The sequence below is a fragment of the Geotrypetes seraphini genome, chromosome 2 (genome assembly GCF_902459505.1).
Source record: "Geotrypetes seraphini chromosome 2, aGeoSer1.1, whole genome shotgun sequence".
Classification (NCBI taxonomy): domain Eukaryota; kingdom Metazoa; phylum Chordata; class Amphibia; order Gymnophiona; family Dermophiidae; genus Geotrypetes; species Geotrypetes seraphini.
In genome coordinates this window covers 282,098,956-282,125,838 of record NC_047085.1, presented here as the reverse complement: position 1 = coordinate 282,125,838, position 26,883 = coordinate 282,098,956, and the positions used below count along the sequence as shown (strand labels likewise).

Genomic DNA, 26,883 nt, shown 5'->3' with positions numbered 1-26,883 from the left:
CCCGAATGGTCCATCCAGTCTGCCCAACCTGATTCAATTTAAAATTTTTTAAATTTTTTCTTCTTAGCTATTTCCAAAGCTTTACCCGGTACTGTGCTTGGGTTCCAACTGCCGAAATCTCCGTTATAACCTACTCCAGCCCATCTACACCCTCCCAGCCATTGAAGCCCTCCCCAGCCCATCCTCCACCAAACGGCCATATACAGACACAGACTGTGCAAGTCTGCCCAGTTCTGACCTTAGTTCAATTTTTAATATTATTTTCTGATTCTAGATCCTCTGTGTTCATCCCACGCTTCTTTAAACTCAGTCACAGTTTTCCTCTCCACCATCTCTCTTGGGAGCGCATTCCTCTGAATCTACCATCCCTCAACCTCAAATTATGCCCTCTAGTTTTACCATTTTCCTTTCTCTGGAAAAGATTTTGTTCTACGTTAATACCCTTCAAGTATTTGAATGTCTGAATCATATCTCTCCTGTCTCTTCTTTCCTCTAGGGTATATATATTCAGGGCTTCCAGTCTCTCCTCATACGTCTTCTGGCGCAAGCCTCCTATCATTTTCGTCACCCTCCTCTGGACTGCCTCAAGTCTTCTTACGTCCTTCGCCAGGTACGGTCTCCAAAACTGAACACAATACTCCAAGAGGGGCCTCACCAACGACCTGTACAGGGGCATCAACACCTTCTTCCTTCTATTGGCTACGCCTCTCTTCATACAGCCCAGCATCCTTCTGGCAGCAGCCACTGCCTTGTCACACTGTTTTTTTGCCTTTAGATCTTCGGACAATATCACTCCAAGGTCCCTCTCCCCGTCCGTGCATATCAGCTTCTCTCCTCCCAGCATATACTGTTCCTTCCGATTATTAATCCCCAAATGCATTACTCTGCATTTCTTTGCATTGAATTTTAGTTATATAAACAACCAAGAAAAAGAGAGAAAAAAATTAGTATACAAATAAGAAGGGCAAAAACTAGTTTAATCAAAAAATAAGCCCCTCACATTCAATAACATCAAAATAATATAATAATAAAAATGGAAAAGCAAAAAAGTGTAGATGTCAGAAATAGACTTATAAACAATTTACAAAACTTTATTCATTTCAAAAATATTATAATATGAAAAGTATCATTAACTTAATAAGACTATTATAAAATCAGTATAAAGATATATGAAAGACTCAAGCCCCACTAGCAAAAAAATGTAAGGTTCATGATCATGAATGGAAAAGGGATCCCAATAGCAAAAGTTTCCACCCTTTAAACACTTTTAAATCTAGAAAATATCATCTATATATACCAAGAAGAGTGCTCAGAAGCAAAAGCACCAGTAGTAGAATGAAAAGATACAATTTTAAATGTATAAAACCAACATGTATGGTAGCATAACAGCTTAAAAGATGCAAAAATAATTACATTCAATAACAGTTACAGACAAAGCGAACACAGGCAAAAAAAGCACATGAAAGGGTCACCTGACAATCAAGTGAAAATATCGTGGAAAAAATAAAGAGTTCAATCAGGTAAAAAGTGAGAACAAGTTCAGGCAAAATCCAAACAAAAAGAAAATATAAAGCAAATGTCCTGAAAGCAAAGCAAGTCCAAAAAAATAAACCAAAGAAAGAAACAAAGTCCTTAGAATCCTAGGACTGAGAATCCTGTATACTGAAGTCTTTGACGTAAGGTAAGGGACCACCACGGATACACCAAAAATTCACAGTCAAGAAGCCCACGAGCAAGAGGGGCAGTTCTAAATCAGAGTCATGAACATTCTTCCTCCTTCCTTCTTCCTTGACACAGGTCGTGTTTCAAGCTTTCTTTCTCAAAAGGAAGAAACACCACGGGCAGGAAGTCAAAGCACGGCTCATCAGAGATAAGACTCACCGTCGCCACGATTGTGGCTTTTGGGACAATGAAAGCAGTGCTTTAAGACATTGAGCTAACAGTCTTTTGTCTCAGCTAAGCGGATGATACCTTAGCAGATCACTAAGCTATGATATGACAGGGGAGTCAGAGAAACTGGAGTGGAAGGTGGTGTACCTCAATGAGTAAAAGCTCTGTGCTGATCTTGCGGAGGTTTGTCAGTTCAATTCCCTGCCCACCTTTTACTTGTGGCATTATACCTTGCAGGTGCACCTTGATGATCTCACAATGAGGTCAGCATTGTGCAGCTGCATACCTCCCTTTGCAATGAACTAGAAGCCACATTCAAGTCTGTTCTGTGTTTTATTTTGTTTTTAAGCTTTGCCAAATGAAGTTCTTTGCTTTGAAGAATGAGCTGATTGGAGCAAAGTTTAGTGAGAAAGGAGGTGTTATTTGGAGCTTGAAACCTAAAGCTGTGAATTTCATGTGCTGTAATTAGCTAATAACATGGCTTCTTTAGGCATTTTTAAATTCAATATGCTTATATGGATGTGTCCTGTTTATGTGGTGACTGAATCACAGAATAAAATGCCTGAACTGTATTTAGAAGATCACTTTGGAAACATTCAAAATCTGAGAAAACTCCATTCAAAAAACGTCTATCTGAGGCTTAAATAAAGCTCAACGGGTTACCAACAGGGCAGCCTAAATAGCATCTATCCCTACTAACGTCTTTCTGAAGCCTAAATCACGTCTAGCTAAAGCTCAAATGCTCAAACAGCTATTTTTTCCACTGCTTGAAGGAGCTCATTTTACAATTGCTATACACCTGTCTATGTGACACAGTGGTTAAAGTAACAGCCTTCTACACTCTTGTTTCCAGTTCAACTCCCAGTCAGTCAGTCAGTCAGTCAATACCTCTCACTGAAAAAAAAATATAAATATCCTTTTTAAGATGGCATATTGTGTTACTTTTTTTTATTCTGTTAAAGCTTAGAATCCTTTTTTTTTTAAATAAACTTTATTGATTTTCCAAATATTGACAGTGCAATAAACAAGTATATAAACATCTAATAAAACAACAAAAGCACATTCTTCTTACAGATATCTGATCAATCAATTTATCCCACCCACCCACTCCGTGGATGTCTAAACCACGCCTAAAGTTAGGTGCAGTTTACAGAATTGGGTTCTCTGTCTCTAATTTATCATTAAAGTATCAGGTTCAGGCCCTGTTCCCTCGGGGAAGCTCTTAGTATGGAGACCCATCCTGTGAGAAGCAGAAAAGGCCTTCGATTGGGTCTAATGGCTATATTTTATGGGGACCTTAGAAATATTTGGCATATTTAGCTGGATAAAAACTACTTAGCATGTCTACCAATTAATGGGATTTATACCAAAATATATGAATTGCAACTGGGAAAGAAACAGGGCTGTGCCCTGTCTCCCCTGCTGTTCATGCTAGCAATGGATTCACTGGTACATAAAGGTATCACTTGCTATTAACTATATTTTAAATAAAGCAAGAATAGTTTCCTTAAAGAGAAAAAAACCTTACAATTTCTATAACAGAGCACACAGTACAATTTAAAAAAATCTAATGATATGAAATGCATTAAATTGCAGATTTAAATACATCACTGTTGGGTTATCAGACTGTTGAATATTCTTCCCAAGTAGTCACTTTAAGGAAGAACATAAAAATAACTTACTTTTATCAACATGTACTATGGGTACTTCACTCACAACTTGGGTCTGTGCATGTTTTAATGCTGAAATACAAAATAAAAAGAGAGAAACGATCTCAGGTACACCAGAAACTAAAATACAAAAGAAGAGATATCCTCTAAAAAACATCACATATGATTTTTCAATGTCATAAAAAAATGTGTGACTAGGTACATCTGAATGAGATAGTATACAAAAAGTAGGAAATCATTAATATCCTCACATTTCTTCTTTACAACAGTATTACTATAATGTTTAAAATAAAGGTGTAAGCTTAAATAAACTAAATTCAATGCTGAAAAACACAAACTTTTGTTATCCTATAACATTAATTTATTCTGTATAAATTTTAAGCTACTTTCAAAATAGGGCCAAATAGTCAACAACGCTTTGCCTGGCTATTCAGTGTTGGTATTCCAGGATGTTCCAGTGCCGAATCTCCAGGTATAACTTTAAACATTACATTCAGCATTTTAAAGAAATGCTGACTGCAGAGTTTAAATTCCATGGATAAAAGTACCTTATGAAAGTCTTCATACTCTTGGATATTTAGATAAACAACAAAAGGCAAAAACTGGAGGTCAAAATGCATTAGAGAAAAATGTTTGTTTCATCACATACTGCTGCTGCTGTTACATAGTAAGAGAAGCTTTTAAATACTAGGTAATATTTAATGAACCACACCTTTCAGTTTTTACAGCTCGACACAGCCCTTATAAGGTTGAAATATGATCGTGTCGGGCTTTTAATCATGTATTTATTATTTTATATTAAGTGGTGAATAAAATTTCTGTGAAGCAACAGATTCTTTACCAATCAAGTTTCAAGTTTATTTATTATTTGATTAATCGCTTATTCCAAATACTAAGCGATGTACACATGGTAAAATAAATTTCTAAAATATACATAAAATAGACAATAACATTAACAAGGGTATAAATCACAAAAACAAACTAATTAAAACAAACTAATTAAAAACAGAACAAGCATGCAATAGGACAGGAGGGGTAGAAATACAATTTTAGATAGGAAAGAATCAACAATTAAAGGTAAAACAAAATAGGAATAGGAGGACAAATAAGTAGTTAAAGATAAAAATAAATAAAAGAGCAAATAACGAAAGAGCAAATTAACATTTCAATTAGGTATTGAACGCATCTTTAAAAAGAAAGCTCTTAAGTTGGCTCTTAAATTTTCCCAGATTCTTCTCCTATCCTGGATTCTGTGGATTGACTGCCCATTTGTTTTTTGGGATTCTATAAGTCTTTACACCCTTTGTCACAGCAAACCCAAATTAGTTTCACAAGACCCAAAAGAAGTTAAATATACCTGTGCATAATCACAACTGGATTGAAATCACCAAAAGAACTCCAAGATAAAGTTATTCAAAAGGGAAAGACCACAAGAAAATTTCTATTTATCTGAAAATCCCATGGGACATGATTAAACCCATCACAGTAAAGTGGAGGTGGCAATCAGGGTAGCTCTCTGAAATCAGGTTAATAAAAATCGTGGAAAAGCAGCTCTCCTTATTCCTTGATAAAACTAATATTTTACATCCATTGTCCCTTTAATGAAGGTTTATTATTAGATATGTACATCTTCTATATTAGTGATTGCAGATTTGGGACCTGCTCAACCTTTGACGCAACTCCCTGTTTCCAGTTGCATCGGAGGAGACTTCTAGCAGGCAACCCGACGCGACTTCAAGGTTCTGGCTGTAATACAGCTGGTAGCCTTATAGAAATCGCCATTTTAAGAAGAAAAGGTAAGGGAAAAGGAGGGAAATGCACGGCTGGCCGGCAGGAGGGAGCTGCTGGATCGCTTGAAGGGTGCTGGGGTGGGGGGATGGAGAGGAGAAGACACTAAAGACGGGAACGGGGCTGGGGCAGTGAAAGAGACAGCGGGGCGGTGACGGGGCGGTAGAGACGGGGACGGGGCGGTGAAAGGGACAGCGGGGACGGGGCGGTGCAGAGGATGGTGGTCCAGGGACGGGGAGGTGACGAGGACAAAATTTTTCCCCGTGTCATTCTCTAGATCCACTGTCTCACTCTGCAGGGTGCGCAATCAAGAGAGACAGGTGCGTGCCACAAACGACGTCGCCGAAGCAGCCTTGATACCTAAAGTAGCTCCATCAAAAAGCTTCCTGAGGATCATGCATGTCATTTAAAGCAACACCACCCTCAATGGGGAGAGAGGTGTGCTTAGTGCTCCGATTACACCCTTTCATCGAAGAATAAGCTGCCCTGTCCCCTGTTCAATCTGGCTTCCAAACAGGCCACAGTACAAAGTCAGTACTCCTGGATATCATCGATGACAGCTGGTCGATACTCGACAAAGGCAGCAACGCCCTACTAGTCCTACTTGACCTCAGCGCTGCCTTTGACACTGTTGACCACCACCTCCTCATATCTAGACTCTACGACCTTGGAATCGAGGACTCTGCCCTCCAGTGGTTCACCTCCTTCCTTCACCAAAGAACCCAAACAGTCCTACTAGGGACGCACAAATCTAACCCCAAGCCTATCAAATACAGTGTTCCCCAAGGCGCCCTTCTATCCTCCTTCCTATTTAACCTCTACATCAGACATGTCATTGATATAGTCCAGAAGTACAATGTTAAAATCCACTCCTAAGCGGATGAAATCCAGCTGCTCCTCCCACTAGGCGAAAATCGATCATCCCAAATTGCCAACCTCCAACACTGCCTCTCTGATATGAAAACTTAGATGACAAACAACAAACTACAGCTGAACGCCTCCAAGACCGAACTTTTATGGATCAGGAAAAAAAGTACCAAATACACACGTCCAACACTATCTTAGGACTCCACCTTACTAATTGCAGCAGACCAAGTACACAGTCTAGGAGTAAAGCCACCTGTCCCTAGCTACCCACATATCTCATAGTCTCCACCTCCTTCTACTACCTCCGCCAACTGAGAAGGATCAAACCCTACATCGCTACACCTGACCTAGCCCAACTCCTCTACGCCTATGTCCTCTCCAGGATGGATTATTGCAAATCCCTATTTAATGGAGTAGCCAAAAAAGATCTCAAGCACCTCCAGCGGGTACAAAATGCTGAAATCTACCTCCTACACAGGATGCTGAAATCTGCCAACTACCATGATGCCATCTCCCCAGCCCTCCACTGCTTCCAATTAACCAACGCTGTGCATTCAAAGCCTTGGTAATAGCGCATAAAAGAATTTACACCACCACCCCTACCTACATAAAATCCAAGCTAACCCTGTACACCCCCACCTGTCCCCTCTGCTCAGAAATGGAGAAACGCCTATGCATCCCCCAGGAAGGTCCCTCCTGTCAGAAACCGCCCGCAAACGCTCCTACAGCCACTTTATCCCCTAACTCTGGAACCAACTCCCCCCACAAATCAGACTACAGAACTCATTGATGACCTTCTGGAAAGCGGTAAAGACCCTCCTCTTCAACTAAAATTCAACCACAGTGTATGCCTCACCCCCCTTAAGCCCCCCTTCTCCTCTAACCTCTCTTCCCTATTTGAAACTTCTACTTAAATTGCTGTACAGTCCATTCTTAAACTGTACTTAAATTACTGTATAGTCCTTGTATTTAAACTACTGTATAGTCTTTGTATTGTCCAAATGTACTCCACTGTGAATGTTCGCTTGTAGACCGTTCTGAACTACTGGGAGGATGGGATAAAAATCTAAATAAATAAATAGTCACCAAAGAATCCACCTTGGGCTGACCCAAAAACTGTTGACACTCCTGTGCCACAGGATACAAGTGGGACATAGCTCTAGCAATTTTCAGAGAACCCTCCGGAGAGTCAAACTGCTCCAAGACCAGAACACTCATAACAAGGTGTCAGGGAAAGGTAGCAGACTGCGAGCACACACCACATAGCAAAGAGGAAGAAGTGGATGGAGCCGGCTGAGTGAATAAATTAAATTCCTGCAATGACTCAGAAATGAGGTCTGGCAGGGCTGCAAGCGTAAATAAGCGTAAGAAAGTAGAATTATCCACAGGATCTAAGACCACAGAGGGATCCACAGATCCAGCACAAGGCTCCCGATCTCCCGCTCCAGGAAGTGCTGTACTTGCAAACAAGTAAGGGAAACATCAGAATCCGGGTCCCTTAGATCAGGATCAAGTAGCGCAAAAGCAGGAGCAGGCTGAGGCGAGGCCGTGCCCAGAGGCACCATACCACTAACAGATGCCGCAGATGCAGATTGAGACTGTTCAGGGGGAGAACACTTGATCTGAAAGTCTGACCACAAAAATTTCATAAATTATGAGAACATAAGGGCAACAGGACAGACAAGCAGTAGATAAACAAACACAGTAGTAGCAGAGGGCAATCACAGCAGACACAGAGGACACACACAAGCAACAGGGATAGCAGGTTTAAAATCAAGAAAAGGATTTTACAGTAACACCAAGGACGCTACACAGATTCCCACACAAGGAGAAGCCACTTCATTTTTATTTTTAATTCTTTATTTAATAATTTTAATACAATAATCTCAACACAGCACACAATTAGTATTAAATATAATTCATAAACTTAATAAACTAATGAAAATAATGCATTTTATCAATACTAAAATTAAAACAATCCCATTCCCTATCCCACCCATCCCCTCCTCTCAGGAGACCTGGTTCCATAACCATAGGTATAGGATATTTCTTTCATGGAGCTTCTTTTTCCAATTTAATATAACTCTCCCATAAATCATTAAATTTTGCCCATTGATTTGTTAAAAGGGCTGAGAGTCTATATTTTTTGCAGATTATTCCTAGACGTTCCCTCACATCTCTTAAGGTAGGTATATTTAGCATACGCCATTGCTGAGCTAGTGTCAGTATAGCAGCTATGAATGCTAAGTTCAAAAGTTTAGATTGAGAAGGTGTTAAACCTTCTATTCTTACTCCCAACAATGCCCTTTCAGGATTCAGTTTAAGTGGAGTCTGAATAACTCTGCTTACATATTCAAATACTTGCTCCCAAAACTTCTGGACCCTTTGACATTCCCACCACATATGATAGAATGTACCTCTTTCACCACATCCTTTCCAACAAGTAGCATCACTCTGCTTGGTGCATTTACTGATTAAAACGGAGGTAGTATACCAACGTATTAGGAGTTTAATAGCATTTTCCACCACAGTGGCAGCCCTAGCTGTCTGAAAAAGATGTGATGCAATTACCCCCCACTCATCTATGGACCATTCTTTCCCCAAATCTTTTTCCCATGCTTTCATATATGATGTTTTGGTTACTTTATCTTTATTTATAATTTTATATAACCAAGAGACACACCCTTTTGCTACTGGTTCTCCTAACCATTTTTCAAAATCAGATTTCTTTAAAATTCCATTGCTCTTCATCTTATATGTTAATATTTAATTTTTTTATCTGTAGATAAGGGAAAAGATCTCTTGTTTCTAGTTGAAATTGATCCTGAATATCTTTAAAGGCTTTAACCCTACCATCTTCAACTAGCTGACTAAAACATACTAACCTTTTTGCCTCCCACTTCTTAAAGATTCCCCCTCCCTACCTGGTATAAAATCTTGTGCATATAATATAGAGGAGAAAAAATACCTTTTTCTCTACCTAAAAGTTTTTTCCTAACACTTTTCCAAATTTTCAGGAAACATTTACTGAAAGGATTATTTATATTTGTTTGGTCTTTTTCTCCCAGCCATGGTAAGTATTTCAGTTTTCTTATACTTTTTATTATTATTATTATTAGGATTTTATATACCGCCTATCAAGGTTATCTAAGCGGTTTACAATCAGGTACTCAAGCATTTTCCCTATCTGTCCCGGTGGGCTCACAATCTATCTAACATACCTGGGGCTATGGAGGATTAAGTGACTTGCCCAGGGTCACAAGGAGCAGCGCAGGGTTTGAACCCACAACCCCAGGGTGCTGAGGCTGTAGCTCCAACCACTGCGCCACACACTCCTACCTTCTTTAACATCTAACATTGCTTGTTCTATTTTTACCCAAAGCTTAGAAGGAGATGAATGCCATTCAACTATTGCTCTCATCTGGGCTGCTTTATAATAATTCTCCAAAGAAGGTAGACCTAGTCCTCCTGCCGCCTTAGACTTAAACATTGCCTGCCTTCTGACCCTTGGCCATTTTCCTCCCCATATAAATCTCAATATCATATTATTCCATATTTGAAAAAACTGTTTTAGGATTTCTTTTTTTTTTTTTTTTAAATTCTTTATTTAGATTTTTAAAATAAACAACAATCGTGCTTAACAGGCAACATTCGTTATCACGTGATGCTGTGAGCTGGTCGGCTGTGTGACCGATCGGCTCCGGAGCCCTGCCCCTCATCCGGCATAAAAATTGCGCTTAAAAACGAGCGGTTTTGCCCCCTTTTGCCAGCAACGGATCGGTAATGCATGGACAAATATTTAACTTCTCCGGGGGCACGGATGTCATCCAAAGCGGCGAAAAAAGACCGCAAAAAGACGCGGCCCGGGGAGGACAAAATGGCGGCCGCGCCTCGTGCTGAGGCGTCGGCGGTGGCGTTCACCCCCGAGATGCTCACGGAGCTGCACAACGTTGTCTTACAGGCACTGGGGCCGAGGATGGAGCTTATTTCCACACAACTAACTAAACTGGAGTCCTTGCTGGAAGACAACTCCACCAGGGTAACTGAATTGGAGACGAGGGTCTCAGCGGTGGAAGATGGGGCCACGGCAATGGAATCCACAGTGGCTTCCCTCACAACGCAGCTACACTTTTGTCAAGATAAGATTGAGGACTTGGAGAACCGTTCTCGCCATGGGAACCTGCGTTTCATTGGACTACCCGAAACCATATCCGACACAGTGCTATTATCAGTGGTGGAGTCCTGGTTGGCCAGTGAGCTCCCCATGCTATCATCTTTGGGCCCAGCCCGCTTTGAGAGGGTACATAGAGTGGGTCCTAAAGTGGGTCCGGAACAAAGACTCAGAGTTGTCATTGGAAAATTACACAATTATCGTCATAAAGTGGAACTGCTGAGAGCCTTTCGTGCCCGACGAGAGCCTCTGACCTATGAAACCTTACCGGTGCGCATAGGCCAGGATTACTCTGCTGCGCTGACTGATCGGCGCAAAGTCTTTCACCCCCTATGCGCTAAGCTGGTAGAACAAAAGAGGCGTTTTATGTTTCTTTATCCTGCAGTACTGAAAATACATCAAAATGGGAAATGGCACGTGTTTGACTCTGCAGATTCAGCAAGGGAGTTCATTAATCGTGCTGAGTCCACTGCTGGAACTACTTGAGCATTACATTCTGTCTTTATTGCAATGCTGGTATTGGGGGGTTTAACAAGTTACTGCTGGTTGTTTATACGTTGTAGGTGCAATATGTATAACTTTCTGAGGATGGCAGGGATCGGCTAGCCTCACAGACGTGATTCGCTATCTTAAGCCCGGGAGGGTTTGAGGTTAGCCTTGTATTGGAGTAAGTGGGGGGATGGTACGGATAGAATGGGAGGGTAGGTTCGGGGGTGGATTGGGTAGGGGTAGGGGGGAGTGGGGCTTGGGTTTTGGAACATTGAACATGCAACATTTATTTCTGTTTTCCATTCCAGTGCAGTTTCTGATAATCCCAGATATTGAGCTTTCATTGGTTGCACCTCTGGACAGCTTTGTTTTGTATTCTCCTTGGCCTAGCTGGGAGCCGGGGAGACTCTGTGAGTGGAACTGGGTGCCTGTTTGTTTATTTTATAATCCATGACTTCCCAAACTTTTCGACTATTATCCTAGAATGTATGTGGTATAACCTCCCCTGTTAAGAGAAGTAAGATTCTTCAGCGTCTTCAGCATCATAGGGCTGATTTAGCCTGTTTACAGGAGACAAGACTTTCTGATGCGGAACACGCCAAGCTTCTTAGAGGATGGGTGGGACAGATTTTTTGCTCCTCCTCCTCCAATAAGAAGGCAGGGGTGGTGCTCTTGGTGCGTAGGGGATTTCCAGGCAGGGTGGAATAGCTTTATCGGGATGCCCTGGGAAGGATTTTACTGTGTAAGGTCACTATGTCGGGGACCGTTGTTAATCTGTTAATGCTGTATGCCCCCAATCAATATGATCACTCATTTTTTACTTCTATTACGGGAGTGGGAGTCCGTGATCCTACTAACCCTCTGATAGTGTTAGGAGATTTTAACCAGGTCCTGGACACCAGTTTAGACCGAACGGGGCCGGGCTCCTCTCAACATCATGGCCCCACGAAAGGTATTCCATACTTATGCGACACCTTAGACCTTATTGATCCATGGCGTGTACTTCACACCACGGAACGGGATTACACCCATCAGTCCCGTGCGCATCACACGTTTTCCCATATAGATTACATACTGACGTCAACTGCTTATTTGCCCAAGATACAAGCATCAGAAGTGGGACCTCTTTCTGTGTCTGACCATTGCCCTATTTGGATAGATATCTTACGTGGCCCAGACAACATGCCCGGGAGTACATGGAAATTTCCGTCCTACTTATTTAAAAATCTGAATTTTCAGAAGTATCTCACACAGAAATGGAATGACTATGCGGCGTTTAATGCACAGCATCGAACCACATACTCTTTTGGGAGGCCGCTAAATCTGTACTTCGGGGGGATATTATTTCCTACGTCAGTGCCCGCCTTTCCCGGGGTCTTCTTCATTTAGAGGGTGAATATAAACGTCTGAAGCGAGCTCACCTTGCACATCCTTCCCCTCAATCTCAGGAGGCCATGGTAGCGGCGCAGAATGCCTTGAATACTTTATTACATGAACGCACGCAACATTATTTTCACTATTGTAAGTTTAAATTCTACAGGTTTGGGAACAGAGCAGGACGGCTTTTGGCTAATCTGACTAAACCTCACCGCCCTAATCGCCACATTTCCCGTATTTTGCTGCGTTCGGGTGAGGAGCTTACAACTACTCCTGCCATATCCGAGGGTTTTCTTAAACATTACATGGAATTTTATGCTTCCAGGGATGGGCAGGGGGGACCAAATGCGGAGGACTATTTAATGGACGCTGGGGTACCCCGATTGACTTCACCTGATCGTAATTACTTGAATTGTCCTATACAGGGTAAGGAACTTCAGGGGGCGGTTAAACAGCTTAAGGGTGGCACATCGCCAGGCCCCGATGGATTTTCTCCTGAGTTCTATAAACTTCTTTTTCCTTCCCTTTGTGGTCCTTTAGAGGCATATTATACAGCGGCCCTTGAGGGTGGGTCCTTTCCGTTGGGGGCTAATCAGGCATTTATCACATTAATACCTAAACCGGGCAAACTTGACACGGATATTGAATCTTATAGACCCATATCACTAATTAATGTGGACATCAAAATATTAGACAAAATACTGGCCAATAGATTGGCCACCCTGTTGCCCACTTTGATAGTACCGGAACAAGTGGGTTTTGTTCAACAACGCCACTCGGTACTCAATGTTCGTAGATTACTTACTGCTCTACAGCGCACAAGGGATTCTGATCTCCTGGGCATACTGGTGGGATTAGATGCAGCAAAGGCTTTTGATCAGGTTAATTGGGGATATCTATTCCAAATGCTCACATACATGGGTTTTGATGGGTGGTTCCTGGATATGCTACACTTGCTTTATACTGATCCAACAGCCCGCATTCTGTTCAATGGTACCTGTACACCTGTTTTCCCGATAGCGCGCGGGACGCGGCAGGGTAGCCCTCTTTCCCCTCTTCTTTTCTTACTCTATTTGGACCCTCTTCTACGTACTATAATGCGGGATGATATTGTCCAGGGCTTACCAGAGGGAGATTCCCAACTGAGAGTTTTAGCTTATGCAGATGATCTCTTATTAACTCTGGGATCTCCCGAACTCTCTCTTACTAGAGCTTTAGAGTTGTTGGATGAGTTTAGTATGCACTCGGGCTTGGTACTAAATAAATCAAAGTCTACAGTCTTGCCCTTGACCCCGGAGGTACAGACACAGTGGAGGGGGCCTTTTCCTCTCACATGGGCATCGGGACATCTTACTTATTTGGGTGTTGTTATTTCCCCTGATCCTTCTAAACTATATGCTCTCAACATAGACCCTTTAGTTCTCTCCACAACCCAAAAACTGGAGAATTGGAGGGTTTATCTGCTTTCTTTAATGGGCAGAATAGCATTGTATAATATGATACTTGTGCCCCAATGACTCTATGTGTTTCAAATGATACCTGTATTATTATCCTCACGTCATGATAAACTACTTGGGAAATGTTTGCAAAAGTTCTTGTGGAATGGGAAGAGGGCACGCATGTCTTTGGCTCATCTGGCGCGCCCTAGGGATCGCGGAGGATTTGGCCTCCGGACTCTTCGTCTCTTGTCCCGGGCGTACCAGATGAGACATTTGAATGGCTGGTACCGGGGGACTAATCATTTTTCGGCTTCCAAACAGGAATTGTCACTTTGTGCTCCCTACCATTTTAGTTATCTGCTACATGTCTCTCACCTGCCACAGAAGACTTCATCAGCACGAGACTTATTTCTACTACCCTTGCGACGTCTTCGGAAATTATTATGTAAACAGCTCTGGATTACCTCTCAGGTTGCGGGGTAATGGTGACTTTGCAGCGGGCATGGACCCAGTTTCTTCTCTAGTGTGGACATTGCAAGCTAATCAATATATCTTTCAACTGGTACATTCCACTGGCGCTTTGAAATCGTTTGAAGAACTTCAGCGGGACCATGGCTGGAGGCCTAATGACTGGCTATCTTACCTTCAACTTTTCTCTTACGTTGGCTCCTTGCCATGGGATTCTATAGTGGACCGTTGTACGGAACATCTATCTGAAGCGCTGAGTCTGTCTGCTCAGGTGCCGATTCCATTGCGATTTCATCATCGCCATCTTCAGGAATGTCTGGGCGAGCCTTCCTATGAATCTTATGCTTTAAAATGGTCACAGGATCTTTCTTGTGAGGTAACAGCCGCTATGATCCATAGGGGGGTCTTTCGAACGGCTCGAGTTTCGCTCAGTGTGACTTTGTTTGAAATGAACTATAAATTTCTACATCGGTTGTACAGATCTACCGCATACCAATTTCGAGCAAAGATGTGCTTGTCAGATTGCTGTCTTAAATGTTCTCATTCTCCGTCCACTTTGGGACATCAGTTCTGGTTGTGTCCTCAGATTCAAGCTTTTTGGCAACAGCTGTGTACGCATATTCAAACCATGTGGAATTACAACTTTTCCTTAGATCAACGGATGCTGTTTACCCTTGAACATGTACCCCTGTCAGCTCCTAAGGGGTTTCGGAGTTTTCTGGCCCGTTCTATGCTATTGGGGAAGAAGACTATTCTACTTTACTGGATTTCGTCTGACTCTCCGACGCTTTCTCGTTGGCGGACTCTGATGATACAGCAAGCCTCTATGGAGCGACTTTGCTTTTCTATGTTAGACTCTGCAATGGGCAGGTTGTTCTGTCAATGTTGGGCTCCTTTCTGGGATACTTTAACATCAAGAGCTCGAAGTCATTTGTTAAATGTTTGACTATATATGTGAGACTGTACTGGAGTGGATTTGAGCAGTAATTTGGTATCCATGAATCTTGTTGTACACCATGTATATTTGAGTGCTTTGTTCTTCCTTCATTGAAAAATTAATAAAATATATTTCTCAAAAAAAAAAAAAACAGGCAACATTCGATATTAATACATCCAATTTATTCTATTAGTAATATTAATAAATCAAAAAGGTAATACAGAGAAAGTCCATTTTCCTATTGGATCAATAATATAACAAAGAAAGAAGAAACCATACTTTTTTTAAACATAGTCCTCAATATAGGAGGAGACAAAGAAAGAAATTCTTCCAGGAAAGATCACATATCTGAAATTTAAAAGGAAATTAAGTGCAAACCAATGGCTATAATAATAGACTTGAGTTATACCGAAAATCACTATGGTGCAAAAGAAACTCCTTTTCCTTCTAAAAAGAAACGTAATTGATGCGAGTCATAAAAAATATATCTATTGTTTTGAAATACAATACAAGGAAATCTTAACTGAAAAGAGGCTCCTAATGATACAATTTTTTCCCTATATGTAAGAAATTCTTTCCTTCTGGTCTGAGTCCATTTTGAAACATCCGGGTATATATTATTTCTCCCAAAAAAGAAACCTGTTTTAGACCATAATACAATTTCAAAATCATTTCTTTATCCTGATGAAATACCAGGGATACTATCAAGGTAGCTCGTCCAGAAAATTCAAGATTAGACGATTCCAATAAAGTTGTTAAATATTGTTCAGTAGTTGTCTCAGTCGTCTCTTTTATTGTCCTTTTTAGATAATAAATCTTCTGCAAAGGTGGTATATTTATTTCCATAATTTTTAATATAGAAACCAAGAACTCCTTGAATAATTCCCTAGTAGTTTTAAATTTAGACATAGGAAAGTTTAAAATCCTCAAATTTAAACTCCTATTTTGATTTTCCAAATTTTCAATTTTACAAAGAAGAAAAACTTTATCCTTTGCATGCTGGTTATTTAAAGATTTAATCTCAGTTATAGTTTTTTCAATATCTCCCACTTGTTTCATCTGGTCATGACAAACAGTTTCCAATTTGTTAACTTTAGTAGAGACATCAGCCATTAAAGAAATAAATCCAGTACATACTGTTTGAAGGTTTTCAATTGCTCCCCACAGTGAGTCCAGTGTAACCACTGCCGATTTCACAAGCGGCTTGAGTTGAGGTAGCCCGGGTTCCTGTTCTCCTTCCCGGGTTTCACCTCCCCCACACTCACCACCTCTTGGCTGCAGTGCTCCTCCTCCTTCTGTTCTTCTCTCCGGGGTAACCTGCAACTGCATTTCCTCCTGATTCAGCCATTGCCGAGCTCCCTCCACAGGAGGGTCAAAATCCGTTGCCCCACTCGGTGGAGGAGGAGGGTCAGGTCCCAGAGGGCTCAGCGACGCGTCGCCGACCAAGCTGAGCTCTTCCTGGAGCTCAGCTGCGGATCCGCCCGACGCCATCGGGACTGTAAAAGATGTAATTACAGCTTGACGCGGAGTCGAAGTCGCGGCTAGAGGTAGAGGGATATCCCTCTGCCGTCCCCTCCTCTTAGGCATCCGAAACAACAAGAAGAAAAAACGCTGCCGAAGGTAAAGTTATCACTGCTAGAGCGGGAGCTTAGACTCACACGTCCACTCTAGTCGCCATCTTGTCTCCTCCTGTCATCCTGTTTTAGGATTTCTATCGGTAATACTTGGAATAAGTAAGAAACCTAGGGAGAATCATCATCTTTACCACTTCCATACGACCTAACCAGGAGATGAACAACTTATTCCACCTATCTAAATCTTTCTGAATATCCTTTACCAATGGTATATAATTTTGTTGGAAAAAAAGTGTCCAATCTGCTCCCAAATTTATTCCCAGATAACGGATAGAACCCTTTACCCATCTCAGGGGTACCAACCAATCTTTGTAATTCCATAATCCTCTCTGTTGATGCTGAAATATTCAACACTTCTGTCTTATTTAAATTAGCTTTAAACCCTGATAGTTGGCCATATTCATTCATAATATCTTTGAGGGTAATTAGAGTCTCCTCAGATGCCTCAACAATAGCTAATATGTCATCTGCAAATAAGGGGAGAGGCCACTTCAGACGACAGACCGGCAAGCGGACAGCAAAGGATGCAGCAGACAGAAGCAGGATGTTGAGCTACCCAGTTTTTTGTACCATTTGCCATATGTATGACTACTTCCCCTTTGGGAGGCGGTCTTATGTATGCACTTGATGTGAGGATCTGGAGGGCCTGAAGAAACAAGTCAGAATCCTGGAGGACAGAATACTGCAACTACAAGCACTTCAAGCAGTGGAAGAGGACAGAGAGGTAGAAAATTTCATGACAGGAAACAAGTAAGAAGTCCGGGTGTTAGAGAAGTTCATCGAGCAGGCATACAGGGAGGCCGTAGAAAATCACTAACAACAATGGAGCTGCCAAGATACACCAGAGAGTGAGGACCACCTGGAGGACAACCACAACAAAGAAATAGGTGACGCAGCAGCGAGACCTGGAAACAGCGGAGGGATGAGGGAATTTCCGTCCAATTGCTAACCTCCCTCTAATGTCAAAACTGACTGAGAAAATCATTCACAACCTACTTGCAGAATTTAATGACAACACTCATGCTCTCCATCCACATCAAACGGGTTTCCGTTCCTCCTATTCTACCGAATTGTCATTGCTAGGTCTTATTTCAACTATCTACTATTTTCTTGATCATCAGAAATTTGTTCTTCTTATCTCTCTAGATACCATTGACCACTCTCTTCTCATCAAGCGTCTCAAAAACTGTGGCCTTATAGGACCAGCTCTCTCATGGTTCACCTCCTACTTTAACGAACGCAGTTTCAAAGTTAACTCAAAGGAGAAAACCTCCTCATCTATATCACAAACTTATGGTGTTCCGCAGGGTTCTATTCTATCCCCCCTACTATTCAACATCTTTATGTCACCTCTCCTTACTCTGGCACAGTCAATTGGATTCACAATCTTTGCCTATGCGGACAACATCCAATTACTTCACCCCATTAATACCTCAAATACCTCAGAAAAACAAGAAATCAACAATAAACTAGATAAAATAAGTGACTGGCTTCACACAAATAAACTTTCTCTTAACATCGATAAATCCTGCAGCCTCCTATTCCCAATCAAAAATAGTGAGTCCTTAGGAAATATTTTTATCAAATCCTTCCCTATAAAAATCGAAACAAAATAAAATTACTGGGAGTAATTATCGATGAAGACCTTACTTTCCACGACCATATCAGCTCGGTGGTAAAAACATGTTTTTACAAGCTTCGCCTCATTCGTTCTCTAACTTCTATTCTAAACACTGATGCTATCACAACCTTGGTTCATTCCTTAGTTATCTCCCACCTTGATTACTGCAACTCTTTATATAACGGAATTCTCCAAAAAGAAATCCAACGTTTACAGTTATTCCAAAACACGGCAATAAAACTTATCTACAAATTAGGGAAATATGATCACGTCACCCCTCTCCTGAAAGAAGCGCATTGGCTTCCCATTACACACCGTATCACTTATAAAACCATCTTGCTGACCTTTAAAATTAAACTCTCACATCAGCCTTCCTACCTTGACAGGCTTCTCATTCCTCAACGCCCCACACGGACGCTCTGATCAGCAGACCAGAACTTCCTTTCTATTCCCTCAATAAAGGATTTTTTCTACACTAGGAAATCTAATTTTTCAGTAGTTGCCCCAACATTATGGAACGCTTTACCATATCAACTCCGTCATGAAAAACAACTTGATAGATTTAAGATAAGCTTAAAGACTTTCTTATTTCAAGATGTTTTCAACTACTCTTGAATAATTTCTTTTCCACACAACCAACCGCTTCTATGAAGCGATCCCATCCCAAATGTTTTATCCTCTCCCTCCATTTTCTTTCAAACTCCTTTTTTTTTCCTCTTCTAATTATGTAACTTTACCCCTCCCTTTCCCCCTTATCCTCGCTCTCAAGTTTGTCCTGTTCATGTCTTTAATGTACACGTTTATTAACTCCTCTTTTATAAATATAACCTTTTATCTGTATTTTTAACATTTTATTGTAAACCGGCTAGATACCAGTTGATGGTCGGTATATTAAAAATTAATAAACTTGAAACTTGGAAGTGTGCAGAGGACACGGACCTATGGCTGGAGAGATGGTCATACACCAGGGACACGGAACTGCGGCTAGAGAGGCAAGAGAAGATAGAGAGGACAGCAATCGTTGTAGGGGACTCCATCATCAGACAAGTTGACAGCCACATAGTGGGAGGAAGACAGGATCGGTTGGTGACCTGCCTACTGAGAGCCAATGTAGAAGATATAGTGAGCCGCATCGACAGGATCATCAACAGCGTGGAAGAGGAAGATACGGCGGTGGTGATCCACGTGGGGACAAACAACATGAGCAACACTAACTACAACAGTTCCAGATGCTAGGAAAGAAGCTGAAGACCAGAACACCTAGGGTAGCGTTCTCAGAGATCCTGCCAGTATCCAGGACCGACGAGAAGAGGTAGTCGGAGCTGCAAGCAGTCAACACATGGATGAGGCGCTAGTGTGAGAAAGAAGGATTCCACTTCGTGTGCAACTGGATGACGTTCTGGGGGAAGAGCAAGCTATTCAGGAAGGATGGACTCCACCTCAGTGGAGATGGAACAAGGCTACTTGCAAGCAACATCAAAAGAGAAATTGTGAAGTTTTTAAACTAGGAAGAAGGGGAAAGCCGACAGTTGATCGAGTCGATGGTTCGGGAACCCAGAGGATACCATGCAGGAAGATAGCGGGGAAGACTCGCTGGATCATAGGCAAGAGAAATCCTGACAGATCGAAAGTGACACAAGAGGGAAGGAAATCCAAGAAAGTAAAAGGCCACAAACTCAAGTGTATATACACAAACGCAAGGAGCCTAAGAAATAAGATGGGGGAATTGGAAGCTATGGCACAAAAAGATAACCTTCACATCATCGGCATCATGGAAACATGGTGGAACAAGGAAAATGTCTGGGACACTGTGCTACCGAGATACAAGCTTTATCACAGAGACAGAGTAGGTAAAAAAGGTTGGGGTATTGCCCTATATGTCAAAGAAGGAATTGAGTCTACCGGAGAGAACACGCTGGAAATGAAAAATAAGGTAGAGTCTCTATGGGCCAAAACTCCAGGAACAAATGGAACGGAAACAAAGATCAGCATCTACTACTGCCACCCAGGGCAGTTTGAAGAAATTGATGGAGAAATGACTGACGAGATTAAATTGCAAGGGAGGCAATGCAGTTATCATGTGTGACTTCAATTATCAGGGATAGACTGGAATCTAAGCACCTCCAGCTGCAGTAGGGAGACCAAGTTCCTGCATGCTGTAGGTAATTGCTTCCTGGAACAACTTGTCAAGGAAAATATGAGAGGAAATGCAATTCTGGACTTAATTCTAAATGGACTACGAGGACCGGCGCAAGATGTAGAAGTAGAAGGGACGCTGGGAAGCAGTGATCACAATATAATCCACTTCAACTTGGACGCAGGGGCAAAACATCGATCCAGAACGACGGCCACGGCACAGAACTTCCGAAAAAAGAATTACGAAGGGATGAGACTCATAGTGGGGAAGAAGATTAAGAAGAGGATAAGCAAGCATGGTCCCTTTTTAAGGACATGGTCACCGAGGCGCAAAATCTATATATCCCACATATCAACAAGGGATCCAAAAGGGAAAAGAACAAGGAGCGGGCGTGGCTCACTGTAGCGGTGAAGGAAGTGATCAGAGACATGAAGACTTCGTTTAAGGAATGGAAAAAGTCAAAAATGGACAAAAACTGGAAAAAGCACAAACAGCATCAAAGCAGGTGCCATAAGGTGGTAAGAGGGGCCAAAAGAGACTATGAGAAAAAAATAGCCATGGAGGCAAAAAACTTCAAGCTGTTCTTTCGATATATTAAGGGGAAACAACCCGAAGGAAGCGGTGGGGATGTGGTTACCATGGAATAAAGGGAGTGCTAAAGGAGGACAAAGCCATCGCTGACAAACTGAACAAATTTTTACGTCTGTATTTACCGAAGAGCATATACACAACATATCGGAAGCCAACAGGGTATACAAAGGAAATGAAGATGGGAAACTGACAGGGATGACAGTCAGTCTAGAAGAGGTATGCAGGCAGATTGATAGGCTTAAAAACAATAAATTCCCAGGACCAGGGTAATCAAGGAACTGAAAGGGGCTATAGCTGAACTGCTTCAACTAATAGCCAATCTGTCGATCAAATCAGGAAGGATTCCGGAAGACTGGAAAATGTCGATTGTTACGCCAATCTTCAAGAAAGATTCAAGGGGAGATCCGGGAAACTACAGACCAATGAGTTTGACCTCGGTACCGGAAAAGATGGTAGAGGCACTGATCAAGGACCGCATCATTGATCACCTTGACGGACACGATCTGATGAGGACCAGCACGGCTTCAGCAAAGGAAGATCTTGCTTGACAAACTTGCTGCACTTCTTCGAGGGAGTAAACAGGCAGATAGACAAGGGTGACCTGGTCTACATTGTATATATGGATTTTCAGAAGTCATTCAACAAGGTTCTGCATGAACGAACATCTACATCGAAAAATTGCGAGCCATGGAATTGAGGGTGAAATACTCACGTGGATTAAAAACTGGCTGGCGGATAAGAAAGTGGGGTAAATGGACAATACTCGGACTGGAAAAGCATCACCAGTGGAGGTACAGTGCTTGGACCCGTGCTCTTCAACATATTTATAAACGACCTGGAAATTGGAACTACAAGCGAGGTGATTACATTTGCAGACAATACGAAGTTATTCAGAGAAGTGATGACACAGGATTTTGAGCATGGAATAAATGAGTTTTGAGTATTTTTCGGAAATCCAGGTAGGAGTGGGCCTTGAGCAGAATTTGGGCTAGTCAAGGGTTCTGTTTGGCTGCCTGGAAGGCGAAGGTTTTGTCGAAGAACCTTTTGAGGTGACATAGTTTTAGGGAGGGGAAGGTGAAAAGATTGATTCTGCGGGAGTTCTTTTTGTTGCAGTTCAGGTTGAAATGTGGAGTGAGGTAGCTCGGAGATAGACCAAAAACAGTTTTGTAGCAGAAGCAAGCGAACTTGAATAGGATTCTAGATTCAAGGGGTAGCCAATGTAGTTTGTGGTAAAAAGGGGTGATGTGTTCCCATTTGTTTAAGCCAAATATAAGGCGAACGGCAGTGTTCTGGATCAGTTTCAGTCTCCTGATGGTTTTCTTCGTGGAGGCCAGATAAATGATGTTGCAGTAGTCTAGGATGCTGAGAATGGAGGATTGTATCAACAGGCGGAATGAGGTGTCGTCAAAGTATTTTTTTATGGTGCGTAGTTTCCAAAGTACTGAAATGCATTTCCTGACAGTAATATCAGTATGTTTTTCCAAGGATAGATATTTGTCTAGGGTGACTCCCAATACTTTTAAGGTTTGTTCGAGGGGGAAGGCCATACCTTTCACTTGGATTGTGGTGTCTTTGATTTTGTCGTTGGGGGTAGCTAGGAAGAATTTGGTTTTGTCAGGATTTAATTTTAGTCTGTGGGATAGCATCCAGAGTTCTATCTGAGTAAGTGAGCTTGAAAGAGAGGTGAGCAACTCTGGAGTGAAACTGGTTAGTGGGATGACTATTGTAATGTCATCTACGTAGATGAAGAATTTGAGCTTGAGGTTTTGCAGGAGGTTTCCCAGGGAGGCGAGGTAGATGTTAAACAGGGTGGGGGAGAGGGGGGAGCCCTGTGGAACCCCACAGGCATTATCCAAGCTCCACAGTTCTAGACTGGTTCTCAAAATACTTACGTTCCCTTTCTTACACCGTTTACATGAACGGCACCTCATCCTCCCCTTGGAAACCAACATGTGGAGTACCACAAGGTTCACCTCTATCTCCTATTCTTTTCAATATCTATATGTCCTCTCTAAAACTCCTCCATCTATCCCCCCTTGAAACACTCTACACTTATGCTGATGACATCCTTGTCCTCTTCGAGACCGACTCAAACCTCACTAACCTCTCCGAGAACATATCCTCATGAATTTCGAATCTCCAAACCTGGGCCCTCACTGTTCAAATGAAATTAAACGAGTCCAAAACAAAACTACTTTGGCTCGGTCCAATATCTCACTTTCCTCAGCATATGAAGGCTAAAGAAGCATTTTTTTTTTACCAGGGAGTGGAGGTGGTCATTGAAGGATAGTGAGGAATCCACGATGATGCCCGGAACTTTGCTTGAGAACTCAAACTGTAGTGAGGGGCCGGAGGACAGTGGAATGGAGGTGGGTAAACGGTCTAATACTGTTTCCATCAAAAACACTTTGCCGTCCTTATACAATCCATCATCCTCTCCAGATTAGACTATTGCAACTCTATTTACTTAAGCCTAACTAAGAAAAGCCTCCTCAGACTCCAGCGGATTCAGAATGCTGCGGCTAAGCTTATTTTTGCAAAAAGTAAATTTGATCACATCTCACCACTTCTGTCCAAGCTTCACTGGCTTCCAATAATCTCCAGGGTCCACTTCAAATGTGCCTGCCTAACTTTCAAGATCCTTCATGGCATTATTCCTCCTGTTATTCCACTATCTTGGAATTCCTCTAATCCTAATTCCACCAGATCCTCCCAAAAATTAAAACTATCCTTTCCTTCGACAAAAGGTATATCCCATGCTGGAAAACTAGGGACATCCCTCCCCTTTAGAATCACCGAGCTCTGGAACAACCTTACATCCCCTCTCCGAAATTTGAGCTCCTTCCAACTTTTCCGAAAACATCTGAAAACTTAGCTTTTCTCAAAAATGTAACACCTCCCCCCTCTCTGTTACCCAAAACCCCCCTTTTTCTCCGTTACTCTCAACCCACAACCATCCTTTGGAGTTCCATTTTATCTTAGTCCTGTAAACCGTGCCGAGCTCTACGACCGTGGAGAAGATGCGGTATACAAACCTAAGGTTTAGTTTAGTTTAGTTTAGTAAGACAGGTTATTCACCCTCTTCAATGTAGAGAGAACGAGAGGGCACACTCTAAAGTTAAAAGTGGATAGATTCCGTACAAACGTAAGGAAGTTCTTCTTCACCCAGAAAACTGGAACGCTCTTCCGGAGGCTGTTATTGGGGAAAACAACCTCCAGGGATTCAAGACAAAGTTAGATAAGTTCCTGCTGAACCAGAACGTACGCAGGTAAGGCTATTATCAGTTAGGGCACTGGTCTTCGACCTAAGGGCCACCGCGTGAGCGAACTGCTGGGCATGATGGACCACTGGTCTGACCCAGCGGCAATTCTTATGTTCTTATTTAAGGATACCCCCCTCCCATTTTTTTGGCTTGTATGGTCTTTCATTATTATGATTGTTATATTATAAGTCTTTATGTATGTTTTTTTAACGTATGTGCCATCACATTTTTTATATTTATGGTATGTATAAGTGCCTTGATTTTTTAATTTGATATTTTTAAATATTGCTAACAAATCTGGTTGTTTTTTGCCACCATTTTAATGAATTCTTTTATGTAAGTTATTTTTCATGTTCAAATTGATGTTATTTATGTAGTATTCACAATTCACTACATGGGTTGGGGATTGGCTGAGCAGTAGACTTCAGAAGGTGGTGGTGAACGGTACCCCATCCGAAGCATCAGAAGTGATCAGTGGAGTGCCGCAGGGCTCGGTCCTGGGCCCGATTCTATTCAACTTATTCATAAGAGATATGACGCAGGGACTTAGAGGAAGGGTATCACTGTTCGCCGACGACGCCAAACTTTGCAACATAGTAGGCAGAAGCTTGTTACCTGATGATATGACACACGACCTACTGCTTCTGGAACAATGGTCGACTACTTGGCAGCTAGGCTTCAATGCTAAAAAATGCAAGATAATGCACCTGGGTAAGAGAAACCCGCGCAGAACTTATGTACTAAATGGTGAGACCTTGGTTAGGACCACGGCGGAACGCGATCTAGGAATGATCATTAGTGAGGACATGAAGGTTGCCAATCAAGTGGAGAAGGCTACCTCCAGGGCAAGACAAATGATGGGATGTATCCGCAGAGGTTTTGTCAGCAGGAGACCTGAAGTTATGATGCCGTTGTACAGAGCCATGGTGAGGCCTCACTTGGAGAACTGTGTTCAGTTTTGGAGACCACACTACCGAAAGGACGTGCTGAGGATCGAGTCGGTGCAGCGAACGGTCACCAGGATGGTCTTGGGGCTCAGGGATCTCACGTATGAAGAAAGACTAAAGAAATTGCGGCTGTACTCACTTGAGGAAAGAAGAGAACGGGGAGATATGATTGAAACGTATAAGTAATGTAATGTAATGTAATTTATTTCTTATATACCGCTACATCCGTTAGGTTCTAAGCGGTTTACAGAAAATATACATTAAGATTAGAAATAAGAAAGGTACTTGAAAAATTCCCTTACTGTCCCGAAGGCTCACAATCTAACTAAAGTACCTGGAGGGTAATAGAGAAGTGAAAAGTAGAGTTAGAGGAAAAATAAAAATAAAATAAACTTTTTAACAAGACAGCATTGATCTAAATACTTTGGAAGGTAGAAGAGAGGAGAGAAAGGAATAGAAGCAGAAGGGGGAGCCGTTGAACAGTAGAATTCTGGAGAAATTTAAATGATAGAAATAGAGCAAAACAAAGATAAAAGGCAAAACAATAGATAAGATTAAAGATAAATCATAAGCTGGAAAGAAAAATAAAATAAAACTTTGTCTTCAATCCACGGTTTCAGCGTCAGTGATGAAGTGGAGCAAGTAAGTTTAGGAGGAGCGATTGACGTTTCCAGAAAGGGCTTCTTCAGGGAAGAGACTTGGCAGACAGTCCCAGGATGCCTATGTCTCCTCCCCTGCGATGTTCTCCCATCCATGCATTCCCTCCCAGACACACTGCCCGTGCCCCAGCCGCTCCAAGGAGGCTGCCCCAGATGAGGCCCACGGTGAATGCAGGATTCTCTCCTCTGCGGGAAAGCCGCCCGGAGCCGACAGTCGATCTTCTTAGCGGATTGCATGGGGGGAAGAGTTCACACTCTTGGTAGGATCGGGTCTGTGTGCTCTCGGTGGTTGTGGCTGGTCTCGTTGCTGCTTAGGTGTAAAAGCAGTTGATCTCCACTGCTGCTGATATTTAAAAGCAGGCAGATTGATCTCTCCAATGGACTGCAGGGGGAGGAGTTCACACTCCTGGCAGGATCGGGTCTGTGGGCTCTTGGTGGTTGCGGTAGGTCTTGCTGCTGCTTGTATGTAAAAGCAGTTGTTTTTCTACTGCTGCTGATATTTAAAGCAGGTAGATTGATCTCTTAAACAGGATATAGGGGGAGGAGCTCACATGCCTGGTTGGATCGGGGCAAGGGCTCCTATTATAGGCTGCTTAGGTGTAAAAGCAGTTGATCTCCTACTTCTGATATTTAAAAGCAAGCATATTGATTTTTCCAACGGAATGCTGGGGGAAGAGCTTACTTGTCTGGCTGGATCAGGGCAAAGGGCTCTCGGTAGTGGTGGCTGGTCCTGTTGCTGCTTAGGTGTAAAAAACAGTTGATCTTCCTAGTAGACTGCAGGGAGAGGTGGAGCTCACACTCTTGGCTGGATCGGGTCTGTGGGCTCTTGGTAGTTGCGGATAGTTCCGCTGCTGCTGAGGTGTAAAAGCAGTTGATTTCCCACTGTTACTGATATTTAAAAGCAGGTAGGTTGATCTCTCCAATGGACTGCAGAG

General features: G+C 42.2%; 1 protein-coding gene across 7 annotated transcripts in view; it reads right to left on the bottom strand.

The window, feature by feature from the left end:
• ICE1 (interactor of little elongation complex ELL subunit 1) overlaps positions 1–26,883 on the bottom strand; it is a 964,399-nt gene that overhangs the window by 457,649 nt on the left and 479,867 nt on the right. For all 7 annotated transcript variants that reach the window (XM_033929748.1, XM_033929749.1, XM_033929750.1 and 4 more), the window contains one exon: positions 3,573–3,632. In XM_033929748.1, the coding sequence (XP_033785639.1) occupies positions 3,573–3,632 (60 nt within the window). The remainder of the gene's footprint in view (positions 1–3,572; positions 3,633–26,883) is intronic.